This window comes from Euleptes europaea, chromosome 1, assembly GCF_029931775.1.
Source record: "Euleptes europaea isolate rEulEur1 chromosome 1, rEulEur1.hap1, whole genome shotgun sequence".
In the NCBI taxonomy this organism is placed as follows: Eukaryota; Metazoa; Chordata; class Lepidosauria; order Squamata; family Sphaerodactylidae; genus Euleptes; species Euleptes europaea.
Window position 1 is genome coordinate 83,881,845 of NC_079312.1, and position 17,370 is coordinate 83,899,214.

Consider the following 17,370-nt stretch of genomic DNA (forward strand, 5'->3'; position numbering starts at 1 on the left):
CAGAGTTATGACATCAGCAATTCCTCAGATTCTATTATGAGATCCCTCCGTCTGACAATCATTTGAAACTTGTATCATAAGACAGGCAAATTTTATTTCATTTGATTTCTTTGGGAAACAGTAGTTTTTGAGATCAAATCAAGCAAAACAGCTCCTGAACAGGCAAGCACCTGCTATCACATTTCCCTGTAAATCATTTTGATGCTGGCTGATACAGCACTGCCCTCGCTTGCTTTACAAGCAGCCCTAACACTGTGGGTTTTATTTTTGGTCTAGGAAGGATGTGTATGTTTCTTGTCTTTCAGAAAAGACTCTTGCCATAGTCTAACTGCATATACCGATATTCTGAATTCACAAAAGTTCAAAGATCTTGAGAAAGAAACTCAAGACTTCAATTATAGACGATGGTGGTTGGCTTGGCTCTTTCCATGAAGGGAGAAGCAACACTGTGAAGGCAGCTTTAAACCCCCAAGCATCAATCTGAAGTACTGTAAGCACTGCCTCTACATATATATGCAAAAGAATGTTAAAAATGAGCTCAATTTACATATGCAATGAGGCTGCGTGAAAAAAATCCAATGAATTGGGATATTTTAGTGATAAGGTGCAATGGCAACAGATACTCTTGTCTCTTGAACATCTATTTTCAATAGAAATAAACACAAACAGCTGTAAACTAATTTTGTGTAAGGGACAAGTTCTAGTTTTCCTCACACTTTGCTAGAACTAAAAATTAAGCAGGCATTGTTATTTTTCTATATACTTGCAAAAACAGATGTACTGAATTAAGCAGCATCCTTCAAAAGGTAATAATTAGCCAAAGCAAAATTAATTTTTTGAAAATTAAACCCCACTATCAGAGTGCTACCCCAATGCCTGAAAGCCTGCCCATCTCTCACAGTAAAAAATTTAACATTGCTTTTGTAACAGTTTAGCTTACACAACATAAAGACCAATTGTTTTCAGTGGAGTTTATTTCCAGAGCAGGGTGATCAGGGCGGCTGTTTTATGAAACGATGCTAAAGACTACAGCAGTAAAGGAGAGATGATGTTTCAAAGTTTATGGTGAATAAGATGCAAAGTGGCCAGAAGAAAGTTACAACCGATTCTTTGGGAAAGTCTTATTTTAGGCAGGCCTCCACAGACTATGACCCACCACATAGTAGTTCAGCAGCTATGCACAGTAGCCCGCTATCAGCGGCTTTTGTTGCCTACTTGTGCTTAGAGAAGAGGTGAAGATATTGCCAAATACCTGGACAAAATACATGGGGGGGGGGGCTTTGTTTGTTTTGCAGATCTGTTTTAGAGAGTAACTCTTCTTCCTATGCTGAGTTGAATGACAACAGTTGTATGTGCACAACAGCACACGTGGGACTTTTGAGCCACAACAGGGCGAGGAGCAGTATGGAATTTACATCACAACAATAATGACGGTTAGGTTACTGCTGCACCTTTCAGGAAGGCGCAGCTAGGAGAGACAAATGGTTTGTCACCAGTTCTCACTGCCAAATAACAGGGCAGAGGCAATTGTGAAAACCAACCAATATTTGTCTACTGGAATAAGCCCTACTATTCCTGGATGGTTTCAATTCCAGACTCAAGCATCAGATGGACCATTAATGCCATAGGCTTAGGCCTGCACAGTGGATATATGTCTTGTAAGAACTAGACAAACTGCAATTCAAACGGCTTACAAACAATAACCATTCTGAACCGAAGATCATAGCTTTAATCTGGTGTTTCATGTACTGACTGAGAGCCCACACCAACTGAAGAGAAGTAACTTTTAGCATTTTAGCATACTGAACTCTAAAAGAACAGTATGTAATATATCTAAATGCTACTATCTCTCTATTAAATGGCATACATTAAGAAAATGTGGAGAAACCTGAAATATTTAATAACTTTTGTGAATTCAGTACAACATTTCTAAAAGTTCAGCAAATAAGCAAGGCAGGCTATTTTAACATTCCTAAACTATGACCCATATACACAAAAAAACTGGGGGACTTGTGAGTGTCCCTTGTTTTCATAGGCGCAGGTAGACTGCAATCAAGGAAGTGTGTGTGGTTAAGCACACTCAGAAATAGAAGCCGCAGACCAGATTTTGTGTAATAATCCCAGTGTTGTGCCTAACCTGTACTATTATGTACTATATAGGGATGATATGGTCTAGTCCAAGAATGATAACCTTGTCTCATGTGGGGCTTGTATTCTACTCAAAGACATACTTCAATCCTCCGGGCAATCACGGACGGATTTCTTGCAGTTTTCCAGTGATACTTTTAAGTTAGATGAAATAGTAGAAGTCATCAAGCACATCCTGGAGTGATGTATTCTATAATGTCTAGTTTACACTTTACAGAAGTGATTAACAGTTCTTCATAGCACACCTGATTTTTTTTTTAAATATCACACTCAGTGTCCAAAGTCTGCCTAACCTTCATTCTAGTTTGCCAGTTTCTGACTTCTGATCCAACCTGCTCTTATTACTCTTCACCATGTAGATGAAATAAGCAAGGGTCTCCTTCTCATTCACTGGGATGTTCCTGAAGTGTCGGCTGACAGTCTGAAAGAGCAAGTGAATTAGAAAAACTTAAAATAATGGACTGGCACATCAGCTACAGTTTTGCCACAGCTAGTGTTGAAATTTTTAAAAACTAAATACAAATAAATATACACCATGGTAAATGGGACATCAGAGTTTAATATCATCGCCATACTTCCTACATATTTGTAAAGCACAGCTCAAATTAAAAGAACTTTAATAAAGTCTGAAATAACAGGTTTATTTCTCACTGAACATGAAGGGAATTTCCATCACCGCAGTATTTACAGAATACTAATAAGAAGCTAGCACCAAGATTTCAAATCTGATTCACAAGGGGAAGAAATGTAGAACGCATTCCTATACTCCACTCTGTCCACTGAAATAACAGTGATGGAACTTACACTGTTAGTAACCTATAATTCAGCCTACTCAGCCATTTTAATGTTTGTCCACATGTAGAGATGTGAAGGCCCGGGGCGGAACATTTTACCCTCTGGAATAAGAGACGTTTTTTAAAATTCTACTCCAGAAGTCCTCACTGTGACGACTGTTGACAACTTTCCTGTTATCTGCTAAGTGTTTTTAGAAAATGGGCAGGGCCGGGGGGGGGGATTTTTCAGTTTTATGTTTATGATATAACATGGACAGTGGCATTATGTAAAGTAATTTACCTATGCAAACAGCAGAGTGAAATTTTAAAAAACACAGTAGGATCTGAGCCTGAGTCAACATGATAGGGCTGCATGGTTAAAATGTTTAATGTACCTAACTGAAATCATCAAAACTTTTCAGTTTAATGTATTTTTATAATTCAGGTGGAAGTTGATAATGACATCAAAGTTTGTTCATTTTTCAAAACTAATTTATGCTCTTCTCAAAATCTGGCCAGAACCAATCTTACTGTCCACATGTGCAAGGAGTTCTCGCCATCTCTTCAGTGCCAACTGGCATTGTTACAAGTAATAGTGCAGGTTAAAAATGGCTGGACATGAGACAAAGTTTCTAACTAGGGGCTGACCAGGAGAAGCATTTTTTCCCTTTTACACTAGATGCCTGCAAAATGAAGATACTGCCAGATGTGGGTTTCTTAGTGCAAAATATTTACTTATTTGTGTGTATGCAAGAACATATTTTAAATGTGTTAATTTTAAAAGGTATCCTGTTAAACAGAGCTTCTGCTTGAAATGCTGAGGAACGATTATCGGAGTTACACATAAATTAACTCCCTGAGATTTTGTGGTTGGCTCTGCCTCTCATGGTGGACATTTTGTGGTTGTGCCTACCTGTCAGCATTTCAAAAGGTGCCTGCAGGCTTGAAAGAGTTGGGGACCCCGTTTTAAAAAGGGAAAGGGGCAAGCACCGGGTCATTACTGATCCATGGGGTGATGTCACATCACAACATTTACTAGGCAGATTATGTTCACAGGGAGGCTTTCCATTGCCTTCTCTAGTTGTCTTCACTTTACCCCCAGCAAGCGGGGTACTCATTTTACCGACCTCAGAAGGATGGAAGGCTGAGTCAACCTTGAGCCAGTACCTGAAACTGGCTTCCGTTGGGATTGAATTCAGATTGCGAGCAGAGCTTTGACTGCGGTACTATTTCCTATATATCCAATCAACATATGGTTATTTTAAAATGTGAATAATATTTGCAAAATTAAAAAGCTCTAATGTGTTTGATAAAATATTAAGAGTTCAATTACCCTTCCTTCTAGTTAGCAATTTCAGTATTACAAAGTTTGATACCCAAATATGCTGGCATTCTTATTGTGACTGTATGAAAAAACTGTTTCTATCCAATTACAACATATTGCTTAATGCAAAATTTGTTTTCTAATTTCAACTTTTATTTTTCCTAGTTTGCAGTTGGCATATGTGCTAATGTTCCAAAGAATGCAGAAGTTTGCAGCTCTCAAGTATTGCATATATTTGCTATTTTGCTTGTAGAAAACTAAGAATTTATAGTTGTAACCCCATAAATATGCTAATACAATTTTACAAGTTAGTTAAGTTATAATGCATTTTAGGTTAAAGCAATAAAATACATTTAAGAAAAATATGTCTAGGTGTGACAGAAAAGTACTACATGTTTATTTTTTTTATTTTTTAATCTCCCAATTTCTTACTTTTTTCCAAAGAAAAAGAAATTCCCATGGCTTCATAATTTCTGGAAATTTTGCATCTCTACCGACGTAAGGTATTACACACCAGGTCTCTTTGAAGGACATGATGGATTAGATTCGGCTATTTCTATGACAGCAGTAATCCTCTGGAAACAGTTTTATCCAAATGGTAGAAAACACTAATTGGATCTAACCTATACTGTTCACTGAAAGCTTTCATAGCACGCAAATTACTTGCTGTCTATCTTGTTAGATCAGGATTAGAAGAAGACTCAACACAAACTCCTCCGTACTTTATTTCATCCATAATAAATATGAATCACCCCAAGACTTACAGTTTTTCCTGACAGGACAAAAACTATTTTCTTTTATATACTTATTACATTCCAAACCCTTCTAAATTTTCCCCCTGTACAAGATATAACATGCACACAGCTGAAGATAATTTAAAACTTGCAGATGTCACCAAACATAACTAATGATAACTACTGTAACTTTAGTATCAAGACTGAGTAAGTATTCTCATGGTGGAGGGGGACTATACATTCCATTTTTTTTGATTAACAGGTGGAAAACCTCTAACCCACTTACTTCTGCTAGTTGAGCTTTATTGAGGCCAGGTCTTGTTTGCAACTTGTAATGCCTTTTATAACGGCGTAGTGTGTTTACCTGGAGCTGAAACAAGTCAACCTGTAAAATAAATGTGACATGATGCACAGAGAAAAGGGAGATGGCTATCTATGCCCTTATCCTAAGTAAGAACCCATAAGAAACATTTTTAACTAAGAAATTATAGATCAAGATATAGGTAACTAACATTTAAACAACACAGCACTAGAATACTGTTAGACCCCCCCCCATGTATTTTTAAGAGAATGGTTTGCCAAATTTTGTGGTCTTTCTTGACTGGAGATATTATGTGGGTGCAGTGAAAGGGCACTCTGAACAATGCCTCAGCTCTTGAAATACTGTAGGAAAGAAAGCTGAACAGGAAAGCACAAATCCCCCCCCCCCCAACTTAAAGAAGCATTCCCATTAATGTAAGAGAAAATGGATCAAAATAACATATCATGCAATTCAATACCTTTCAGCTAAGTTGCATTTACTTAATATAAGCAATGAAAAATACTGCCAGGCTCATGAAAAATAAAAAATGGCTTGCAACTCATCCAGAAGTGGTAGTTTCCCAGTGCTATTTGATAAGTAATGTGAGAATTAAAAGTTTTCCAGTGAAATAAAAACTGAAAAGCTGGATGTGCAATAATCTGAGAGAAGAACCCAAGCATTTTGTGGCTAGTTAATACAGCACTATCCTGATGTTCTGCTAATCAATGTACTGGACACATCAAGTGACTGACCTCCTTGAATGGAGGTAAGGAAAAATAGAAGCATTATTTACAGATGCAAAGAATTATACGTATAGATTAAAGGGTATTTAATATACTACTCATGTATAAGCAGAATGATCCACATTACTTTAGGATACTGAAAATAGCATCACATCTCACAGCTGCTTAGTCTTCTTTACCATCACTTGCTTAGAACATAATAAGAGCCCTGCTGGAACAGACCAGTGGCACATCTAGTTCACCATCCTGTTGCAGAGGGTGGCCAACCACTTGCCCTGGAGGCCAAGGCCTTCCCTTTGTACTGGTATTAAAATTTTTGCTGCCTCTGAAAATGGAGTTTCCCTTAATTTCACAATGTAATTACTTGTTGAGTAAAGTGACTACTGGGCACAGAATGACAGAAAAATATGCAGTAGAACACCAGTGATCAAATGTTGTTTCTGGTGACCCAAAACATTCTAAAATGACATGCGTCAAAAATACAACTTAAACAGAAGGAACCAAATGCCCACACATATTTGTGGAACTCTTTATGAGTATTCTGCCATGGCTGCTTGTTGCTTTTTAAATAAAATGTCAAGAACAGATATATTTTATAGCACATAATGCTTTGACTGGCAAGATACACTCTGCAGCAACAGCAAAAAAATCACTAGAGAAAAGCTTGGAAGAACATATGTGCGTGCATGTGTGTGTGTGTGTGTGTAAAGTGCTGTCAAGTCGCAGCCGGCTTATGGTGACCTCTTATGGGGTTTTCAAGGCAAGAGACTAACAGAGGTGGTTTGCCAGTGCCTTCCTCTGCATAGCGCCTTGGTATTCCTTGGTGCTCTCTCATCCAAATACTAACCAGGGCTGACCCTGCTTAGCTTCCGAGACCTGATGAGATCAGGCTATACCATGCTGCCTTCCCTCACACAGAAAAACATATACAAACGAGTAAATCACTCAATCAAAATAAAAACTCTCCAAGACATTGCTTCAGCTATGACAATTCAAATAATCTGTAGTTGCAGGACCAACTATATAAAAAAAGTTGTGTTGACAATTCCTTGTCCAACACTATCATGTAAGCTGGGCAATGGTGAAGAAAGAATAAGCTGATGCTTATCAAATTCTGACATAGTTCTCATCCCTTTCCAGCAATTTCTCTTCATACATAGTCATGGTGGGTCCACAGACCAGCTGGCTGGGATACCCTCAATTGGGCATGGAAAGGTCAACCTGGAGAGCCCTTCAAGGGGCACATTATGGCTCTTTTGGTTTTGAAGCAGTTGACACGGTTGAAACAGAAGTTTTATAAACACAAGACAGAATCTCCAAGACAACTTAGGCTGACTATTTACTATGTCACAAAGGGTTTTTAAAAAGCAATAATTGGACAACAGTAACAAAACAACTCCCTATTTCAGTAGGTACCTCTGGGACATCTATCTCATGCTCTGGGGAGTCTCCACCATCATCACTGGTCTTTCTCTTCCTTTTGTTACGAACGCTCTGAATGAAGTTCTTGTGGAAATCACATATATATAGATGTCTTACCTAAAAATAAAAAGCAAACGGAAGGAAAAGACATGGGATTAAAATCAGTACAGTACAAATCTATAGTAAAATATACAACATGTAATACTCAGTAGGTTTATACCTCTGCAAGCTCAGGGTTTGTTTTTTTAAATGATGCACCTATCCTTGATGGCCTGGTGAACAACAAGCAGCTGTATGGCACCAGTACCTCATTTAAATATCTTAGGATCTGTTGTTTCCCTTTGGTGCATTCAAAGAGAAAGGTGTTTCCTAAAGTCTTTTTACATGGCAGTTTATTTCAGCTGAATAGTATTAACAGATCAAACCAGGTAATGTTCCTTCCACCATGCCCTCTTTTAGCTGTCAACTTGCCTTCCTCCCCCTAAAAAAGGGGGTTAGTCAAATTTAAGAAGTGACAAAAAATTAATAGCATATAGAATTAGCATGGAGGTAAATACAAACGTTATCAGTCCACTGCACCTACATTTCTGTATTACGGTGGTCTTTATAAGTGCATCTGGGAAGTGACTTGCCTGAAAGGAACTGTTACTGCAAGACTGACTGAACAACAGTACAAAAACTGGTAGTAAAAAAGGCACAATGATTTCTTTCCACTATCTTTAAAGTTTAATATTTCTGCCTGAACCAGGCACAGTCAGTGCTTTACACAGCAGTGCCACTACATTGGCTAGCAGCAGCAATTCCTACTGCCACGTGCAGTGACGCTCCAGTTTGAAAGCCTGATGTGACAGATGTCACTTAATGTTAACACTAATTGCCTGGCAGCAGTCTGCTTGATGCTAGCCAAGAAATAAACATGCTTGCAAAATTCTGGCTTGAAAGATGCTTTCAAATCAGTTTAGCATTGGAGATTTGACAGTTTTTAAAAGAAATGGTTCAATGCAACTGTTTTAACGTTACAGATGCAGATTTGTTAAAATCAGTTACAAACACATGCTATTTACAACAGCTCCCTATTACAGGGTCAGAATTCATACTGCCAAACAGTCTTTGCTTGCAACATGTTTACACTATTTATATAGCACTATGTCTATCCAACCCACACTCTTAAAAACGCAGGAGCTGTTACAGTCTTTGACAACCCAGATAGATATTACAACCCTGCCCTTTGATGTTGTTGTCTCTCCCCCCTTTCATTGTTAACTTTGTGCTATTGGTCTATCTTCCTTACATTCTGCCTCTCACATAACTAATAAATGCATTTATACTGCAAGATCAATTGGCTAGAATTTTTTTTTGTCTTGTCAGTATCTATTAACTTTACTTACTGTTAAGATTTGTATGCAGTTTTTAAATTACAGTGAAAAAGTGCTCACTACAGCTTGTAAAAAAGAGGTTGTACGAAATACAGTTTCAAAGAGACCACTTATCCTGCGTGAGGCACTAAAGCGAGCCTCGTTTCAGCAAAGCGAGCTCTGAATTTACTCAGGCCTCTATGTTATTAACACAAACCACCAAGAAAGAGAGGATTAAAAAAAAAAAATCACCCACCAACTCATAGTGCTTATCAGTTTATTCTTATCAATTACAGTGAAGGTAACCGCATGACTGCTGAATATTGCCGGTCTCCAACTATAGGGAGCAAGGGATACCCCAGAACAGATTTTAGAACCCTTGAACACAGCAGCTACTGCATAGACCAGGGGTTCTCAACAAGGAGGGAATTCCCCACCCCAGGGGGGAATTTTAGGGTTTTTTTGGGGGGGGGGAGATTGGGACCACTATTCAGCAAATATGCGTATTATTTGGAATGCACCTTTTGAGTTCGACTATGGTGGGAAGGGGGGGCATTATATTCGGAACAATGGTGAAAGGGGGGAACAGAGCGAGAAAGGTTGAGAACCGCTGGCATAGACAATCTACACTTATCGATGGGAACCCAATGTCAAGAGAGTCCAGCACCACGCTGCAAGGCCCTCCAGCACAACTCACGCTTTTGTCAATGTCCAGCTTCAGCTTCTTCTGGGAGATGCTCTTCTGGATCCTCTTGCTGAAGGAGGCATTGCCCGCCGGGCGGGCACAGCGGTCCCCGTCGTCAATGAGGCAGCAGCTCTGTCCGTAGAAAGGGGTGGTGGGAGGCCCATCCCGGCTGTCTTCCTCGGTGCTGAAACCATTCATCGCAGCCTCCCACCAGCCCCGGGAGACAGGCGACGGAGGGGCACCGCGCCCGGCCTCCCCCGGCCAACTCCGCCGGCGGGCTTCCCGGGACTTCCTCTTCCAGGCACACCCCCGAGCCTCTCCGGCCTACTCGCCCGCTCTTAAGGGGACATCTCGAGCAGGCGGCCGACAGGGACGCTGAACAACGCCCCCCCCCCGCCCCCGGTGACCTCCCGGGGGGGCAGAAACCCCCAGTTCTTCCACGCCGCCGGGGGCCTCCCAAACGGCTTATGGGGTCAGCTCGTGCGCCCGCCCGCCCCAGGACGCACTTCGCCCCCGCCGACCATCAACACGCCCCGACCGCAAGGGAGACTCCCCACCCCCCTCCTCCACGCGACACCCCAACACTCCCCGCTTTCCGCGAGAGGCGGCGGGGGAGGGGGGAAGGGAGGGGGAAGGGAGGGGGGAGGGAGGGAGCCCCCTCCAGCAACTCTCTCCCCCCCACCCCCTGCCAACGGCCGCCCGGCACGGGAAGGCGTCCCCCGGGGCTTCTCAGCTCTGCGCCTCCGGAGCCGGCAGCCCGGGACTCGCCGCCGTGCCCGGCTGCCGGCCCCTTCCGCCGCCCTCGTCCGCCAGGCAGACCCTGCCCGCTCCGCCTCGACGGGGGACCAGGACGCCGCCGAGCCCAGGCCGGGGAGCCGGGACGCCCGGAGCCGCCAGCACGCCTCGCCCGCTCCCTCCCTCCGTCCCTCCCTCACAGGACCGGCCCGCTCCGCCTCCCTCCCCCCCCCTCTCGCAGCGGAAGTCCCGTCTCTGAGCGGCCAGTGGCCGACAGAGCGCTGGAGGCGGGGCTTGCTCCACGCTCATACAACCGATTGGCCACAGCGGCTGTCTGTCTGCGGCTGTGGGCTACTTCCTGCCAAGGGGGAGTTCGTTGATCTGTGTTTGAAGTGGAGGGGGGGGGGAGAGAGGAAGAAAGAGAAGCTGAGGAACTGTGGAGGTAAGGGGGAAGTCGTGCGTGGGGTGGCTGTGGGGAGGCGAGGCGAGGCAAAAAGGACCGGAGGCAAGCAGCGAAAGTTGGGGGAGGGGGGCTTGAAGAGAATTGGCGAGGGTCGTACGAAGGGCAGGAGGGGAAAGGAGAAGGAGGAGGAGGAGGAGGAGGAGGGCAGTATGCAGAAATCCAAGGTTCGCTGCGGTCCAGAATGGAGTCGGGTCGGGTTTGGAAGAGCAGAGAGCCTGAAGTTGGGGGAAGGGTCAGGAAACGGGGCAGGGGCCTCAGGCAGGAGGCACGCCGGGCAAAGCGTCCTGTCATTCGCGCACGCAGGCAGGCAGGCAGAGCGATTCAAACGCTGCCTCAAAACGTCGGGTCTCTTAAGCTCGACCTTGGCTCATCAACAGTTCCGCAGACGCGGCGACCACTGGGAAAAGCAAAAATAAAAAATGCATTCCCACCACTTTTCCGGTATTAGGATCGCTCATCAGGCGCATCTCCTGCTTGCACTGAGTTTCAGTTTATCCAACCCATTAACATCCGCACTAACAGGCTACTATGAAAAAAAGTTCTAGGATAGTTATGACATCTGATACAGATGGTCCCTGCGACAGCGTATTGCCATTACTCCGCAGTGAATGGGGTGGTCTATGTGGAAGAAAGCTGCCTTTCTGGATTCCTAGATACACACAATGTAGGGCTTTAAAGGGAGCACCTTGAATTTAACTTGGAAACCAGTGGAGTACAGAAAATGATGATAGGTGCTTGTGGCGGCCTAGGCCAGTGTTTAATCTAGCTGCCTCACTCTGGACCAGCTAAAGCTGTCCGCCGTGGCACCTCCACATACAGTTCAGTAGACCTCCAACGGAGACATTAGCGGATCATGCACAATGGTGAGGCCTTCATTATTCCAAGAAAGTGTGATCAAGTTTATTCCAAGAAAGTGTGATCAAATGCATTGCTGGACACAGTATATTTTACAATCCAGGAGAGGACCCAGCTATGCTTAAACTGTAAACCCTATCCATCCAGAACAGGTGTTTCCATCACTTCTTGGATTCTAGGGCCAATGGCCATGAGAAACTCTGATCTTGTTTGGATCAAGATTTCATTTATCCAACCCACTACCAACCTTAGTTACTGGAGAATGAGACTGTTGCACTTTGTTCAGATGAAAAGGTGAAATAGAGCTGCGCATCATCATCGTCTCTAGCATCACCTCTAGGCCTCCAATAATATCTTCCAGAGAGATTTAATTATTTAGATATTTACAAGCTTGTCTTTCTCCCTTAAAATCAGGACCCAAGGTGGCTAGCAACAGATTAATGCACAAACATTAATACACAATATTAAAATGTAACAATGCCATCATTTAACTATATCCCAGAAGGCAATTGGGAAATTTTAAATGGATCCCTGAGTGCTCACATGGAGAACTATTTTCCAGCACTAACTACTAGAATCTAGTCTGGTAGGAATACACATAGTCGATCCAGAAGGACACCATTATCAGTCGTTTCAAAAGCTGTAGAGAGGTCCAGTAGATTCCAAAGGATTACATACAATCTCCACCCCAACAAACTTTCTATATCTTATAACCAGATAGACAGACCATTAATATCTCACAAAGGGTTATTTGGGTACTGTTTGCTCAGCTACTTTGGCTAGAAAAAAGATATTTGATACTGACCTGTATGTGGCACTCACAGAACCAGAGACTGTCTACAATCTTGAGAATTAACAATAGAAACGTCATCAGCAAAATCTGATGAGAAGAACCACTGATGCCTTTTAATAAATGGTCAGAGTGGATGAGGCCAATTTTACTGCAAGTAACATAATGGAATTGCTACAGTGGCCTACTAAAGGTTCTAAGCCATTTGGTGAAAGAGAGCCAGATTATAAACCCTTTAGCCTTTTGGAAATGTTCTGCTGGATAAGAGTGTGTAGACATGACAGAGAAGTCAGATTATCGCTATAGACTAGGCTTCAGATTTCAGTATTTTTCAAACTTTTGGAAGAGTGATCCAGTTCTAAACTTTCAGGACTCACTTGTAAAGTAACTCCATGCCACTTTCCCACTCCCCAGCATAAAACACAGGAATCTCACTTCAGTTAACACTGAATGAATGTGTATTTTTCATGTTTAGTATTTATAGAGAACAAGGAACAGGCTATATTTCATGGCCATTTTACACATTATGCAGGGCAGAGCTTGATAAATCCCAGGTGCCAGGTCACCAAGGTGCCTAGAAATCTCACTGTGGTGCCTGGTATTTTCAGCAATGATCTTATTATGATGACAGCCAGGGTAACCCCATATTTATTTATTTACTACAATATTTTTATCAAATAATAGTTTGAATGCAATTACGAGAAACTGTGAAGTGCTTAGTAATAGGCTTTGTGGTAGCAACAGTGATAAAATATTAAAAATACAACCCCCTGAAGGCTGAAAAATGAGTCTGGTACCTAAATTTTTGGGCTGGCTCCTACAGTCAAAGAAAATTTGTTGAGGCCTGATCCAACTTTTCCTGTTTCTCCTTCCTGAAGGCCTCACAACCCATTTGTGAGCGAGTCACAACTCATTTTTGACACAGCCTAGCCTACTAGACAGATTTTTAATACCTTTGATCCTGCTGGTTGCTGTTGGTTGTGTATATTTTATCATGTTCCTGTGCAGCACTTCAGAAGGACGGTCAAGAGGTGCTACTACTGGTGGGCAGAGGAAGGTATGGCAGTGGGAGAAGGACAGGAAAGGAGAAGAAGGGATCGGCAGGTTGTTCCATCCATTCTTTTGGTCCTCCTTTCAACCAAAGGTTCTGCCACCATTTTTTTAAACCAAGCCTTTACTTATCATATTGGCTTTTTAATGGTGTGCTTCTATTTATGGATAGTTTTTATACTGCTTATGTCCAATGGCTTTTTTATTTAGTGACTTGTTTTTTTATACTGTGGTTTCAATTTGTAAGCCACCTTGAGCAGTACTCTGAAGAGGTGGCATAGAAATATTCTAAATAAATAAGTTAATAATTTTGGGGACCTGATTCACTGATCGAGAACTTCTTCTCTGGGCCATTGTTCCTTCAGTGTTGCTACAAGTAGTCCTCACTGAAGTCATCATCCCTACTGCCTATTGCCTGCAATTAAAATGGCTTTTATTTCTAAGAATTACAAAATAGCAACAAATCACCCAAAGTAGTCTACTGGAAGGGGGTAGGATTGAAGAACTAAATATTTACATATTATACTGCACCAAATGTTTATCTAAGTTATGTTAATACAGTTGGGTAACTTATCTATATTATTTTCTGCTTGTAACTTACCTATATTATTTTCTGCTTGTGGGTGGAGCTATTATAACATCATGAGTCATTTAAAACAGCTTAGCCTTATTCTGTCAAAAAGTGAAGACTACTCTTAATCTTGGTGCTTTGAATTCCAATGTATACACGAAACCATTTCAATTTCTCTTTCCAAATTCCATTTCTGTGTTGGCCTTCTCTTACTAAGAACACAGCATGATTTTTGCTCATGATAGCCATTTCTCATATTTTATTAAACCACTTGTTTCATTTGGGAGTTTTTGTAGATTTCCTGAATTTGGTATACCTTATGAATACAGGGTTTGTTTTTTGTTATTTGGTAAGCTGCCTTGGGCAAGTTCTCTGGAGAGGCTGCGTAGACATTTTCTAAATAAATAAAATTATATGTGTCACAATCCTCCCCTGGGTCTGTGTGTTCTCACATGCACGTTACGTGTTTGCCTGTACATAAAAAAAACATTTCCTTTTCATTTCCACAGCACCTTGGGGAATCCTGTTAATTACACCTCTGAGCAAATACAAAGGGCAGAGCTTCCAATTACTTTAGCTCCCCCCGTGTGTGTGTCCTTAGTGTATAAGAGTGGTCTACAGCAAAGGAGCCAGGTGGCTGCAGAACCCTGACGCTCACGCCATGTGCACCCACTATCATGGGTGGTATTGCCACTCGCAGGATGGCCTCAGCTCCTCCACTGCCAATTCATAAGGGACACCCTGGGCCATGAGGGCATGCACGTATTTCTAAGAATGGTTAAAAGAATTGTTCCAGCGTTTCAGGGTGCACAACTTCATCCAGGTGGCGTGTCTTAGGGCAGAGTCCTGCCTGGATGAAGTTGCTTTCATGCACCAGAAGACATGGTGGTGTGAGGTGACAGAGCTCATCCTAGTGGTCACTAGGGCTATGCTCGCATTCTCTACCACTAATTGCTCCAGTTAGGCTGGTGGTGGCCATTGCCGCTGGCAGTTGTTGGCGCAGCCATGCCACCCACATACAGGGAAATGCGGAGGTGGGGTGAGGCACCATGGGAAGCACCAGAACCCCCAGTCTCACTGTGCCTCCCCCTGTTCCCACGATGGGCCCCTGCCATCAAGAGGAGACCATCCACACAGGGGAGCCATCTGCCGGCGAAAGCAGGTAGGTAAACGTGGGGGGGGGGTTGTCCTACATGAGGTTACTTGCCACTGGATCCTTCCAAGGGGACATGGCTGAGGTCCTGGAGGTGTCCTAGTCCTTGGCAATCTGTTGTCTGCATAGCTTCCTGGTAGCCATGTTGGCCAACCTATAGGAGCTTGTTGCTCTTCCCCACACAAGAGACAGAGCTGGCACCCACCCAGGTAGCGTTCATAGCAGACACAGACTTCTCCAACATATTAGGCACTCTGGACTGCATCCACATTGCCCTCATAGACCCTGAAAGAAGCCACAGGTATGTCGAAACCACCATTGCTTCTACAGCCTGAACTTTCAGGCGTCCTGCAATCAGCAAGGTATCTTAACAGAACTCATGGCCAAGTTCCCAGGTAGTGTCCACGATATACAGAGTTTTGTGGCATTTGGCTTCAACCGCCTGTTGGCCGTGTGGCCAAAAGGCAAAGGATGACTGCTGAGCCAGTAGTCAGGGAAAGAGGGGTGGAACAGCAGGCGGGGTTCCTCAATCCTGACAGTTGTCATTCCATTCATGTTAGGTGACCGCGGATACCCCCTCCTCCCTTATCTGCTAATACTGTATTTCAAGGACGACCCCATTGGCTGCTGGGCTCTGGTGTGGGAGGCGGCGTTGCCAGGGCAGTTCCCAACCTCCAGTGAAGGGAAAAAGGAGGCGGCTTTGGGGAAAGGCCCCCTGCTTACCTGTCAGTGAGTGGCCACCCCTTTGGGTCCAGACTGTTAGGGTTCAGAACTGGGAGAGGTAAGCCACAGACTGTAGACTTTGCTCTCCTGGTTGGGTGTCCGTGTAATGTGCTTGCCCAGTAGTTCTAAGTGCCTTCTCTGTGGGTTTCCTGCCATCAAGGTGCCTTGCCACTTGATCTAGTTCTGCATGTCATAGAGCTGTCAGACAGCATCCCGTGCCGCAAGCCCACCTACTGAGTTGTGGGGCATCCTGGCCAGGGTTTTTGTAGGGCTGGGGCAGCCCAGCAATTGGGTGCTGGGGCAGGGACTTGGCCGCCATAGGGGAGAAGGTGGTTGGTTGCAACTTTGGTTGGCATCCTGAGGTACTTTAGGTCTCATGGATGTGGCAATGGCAACGTAGGGGGCACTTGATTTTTGTCTGTAATGGGCTATGCCATGTTTTTTCTTGGTGTAACTTTGAGTGTCTTTCCCCAGCTGAAAGGGCTCATGGAGTTGACTGACTCTGGCCATGCTCCCAGAACTGCCCACAACCACACTGGCCTTTTGTTTTACATGGGAACCACGAAGGGGTAATCCAATTACCCCGCCCCCAGGAGAAAGGTATAACTGAGGTCTCCAGTAATCCATATCTTACCTTAGGTCTTCCCCTTGCATACTTGCTGTCACTCTGTCGGTCTGGGTAGCAATGCCAGACCACCCAGCTCTCCAGCCTCGCTGGGTAAGCCACGGGAATCCATACCCCTTCCCCCTCATTTAGCCGCACGGAACTCAGGACATCTCCGCTTCTGGACAGGTGCAGTATAACCCACCTTCAGAGGGCCTGCCACATTGGCAAGTGTCTCTACTCTAACACCTTTGATTCCTAGACTCTGTGTGTTGTGTGATGTGTAATTTTGTATGCATGTGTGAACATATAATTTGAGTAAAATTCTTTTAAACCAAATTCCATTGCTTCTGCCTCATTTTCTGGTCATGGTATAGACTCTGGTATACAAAGGTTGCATCCCTGCTTAAGTTATGTTCAGTGCCGGTTATTGAATTCTAATTCCCCCATATAATAATTCGTAACCAGGCATTTTGGCTAACGTTCTCAGTTAACAGTATACATGGCTGTTTGATCCCTCCCCTTACCCTAATATGTTAACATTAATGCTACTTAACAGTACAATAATGGCCAAGGTAGTCAGATGTGTTGGGCAGAAATCTGAATTGCTATAGCATTTGACAAATTCCTGACCTAAAATCACTAAAGTTAATGAAGGTCTGGAATGTTGCTACTGTTCTATTTAGGACATTCAGAATTTGAATGTCAAAGCAGTTCACACATTGGCTGCCCATCAGCTGCCAGGTTCAATTCAAAGTACTGACTATCACGTAGAAAGCCCTGCATGGTCTTGGACTCTTATAGCTGCAGGACTGCATATGTTTTTCTGTGTTCCTCCATGAAAGCTCTGATCATCTGTTCAGGGCCTTCTGCAGGTGCCACACTGTGAATGGGCAAGATCAGCAACTGCCTGAGCATATAGTTTCTCTGTGGTGGCCCCC

At 43.4% G+C, this 17,370-nt stretch overlaps 1 protein-coding gene across 1 annotated transcript; it reads right to left on the reverse strand.

The window, feature by feature from the left end:
• Positions 1 to 2,425: 2,425 nt before the first annotated feature.
• On the reverse strand, positions 2,426 to 9,712 carry SAP30L (SAP30 like). The gene is made up of 4 exons (XM_056857943.1): positions 9,498 to 9,712; positions 7,440 to 7,562; positions 5,266 to 5,364; positions 2,426 to 2,569 (listed from the first exon to the last, which is right to left on the reverse strand). The coding sequence occupies exons 1-4, from the start codon at positions 9,681 to 9,683 to the stop codon at positions 2,444 to 2,446; spliced, it is 534 nt and encodes a 177-aa protein (XP_056713921.1). The 5' UTR covers positions 9,684 to 9,712; the 3' UTR covers positions 2,426 to 2,443.
• Between the last annotated feature and the right edge of the window lie 7,658 nt (positions 9,713 to 17,370).

Bases quoted from the DNA above. Each gene is read 5' to 3' on its own strand.
- SAP30L (XM_056857943.1), bottom strand. From the start codon at position 9,683: ATGAATGGTTTCAGCACCGAGGAAGACAGCCGGGATGGGCCTCCCACC. The intron at 7,563-9,497 runs GTGAGTTGTGCT...TTTTATTTTTAG, and splicing joins AGCTGGACATTGACAAAAGC to GTAAGACATCTATATATATG. The intron at 2,570-5,265 runs GTAAGTGGGTTA...TTGCTCTTTCAG, and splicing joins ATAAAGCTCAACTAGCAGAA to ACTGTCAGCCGACACTTCAG.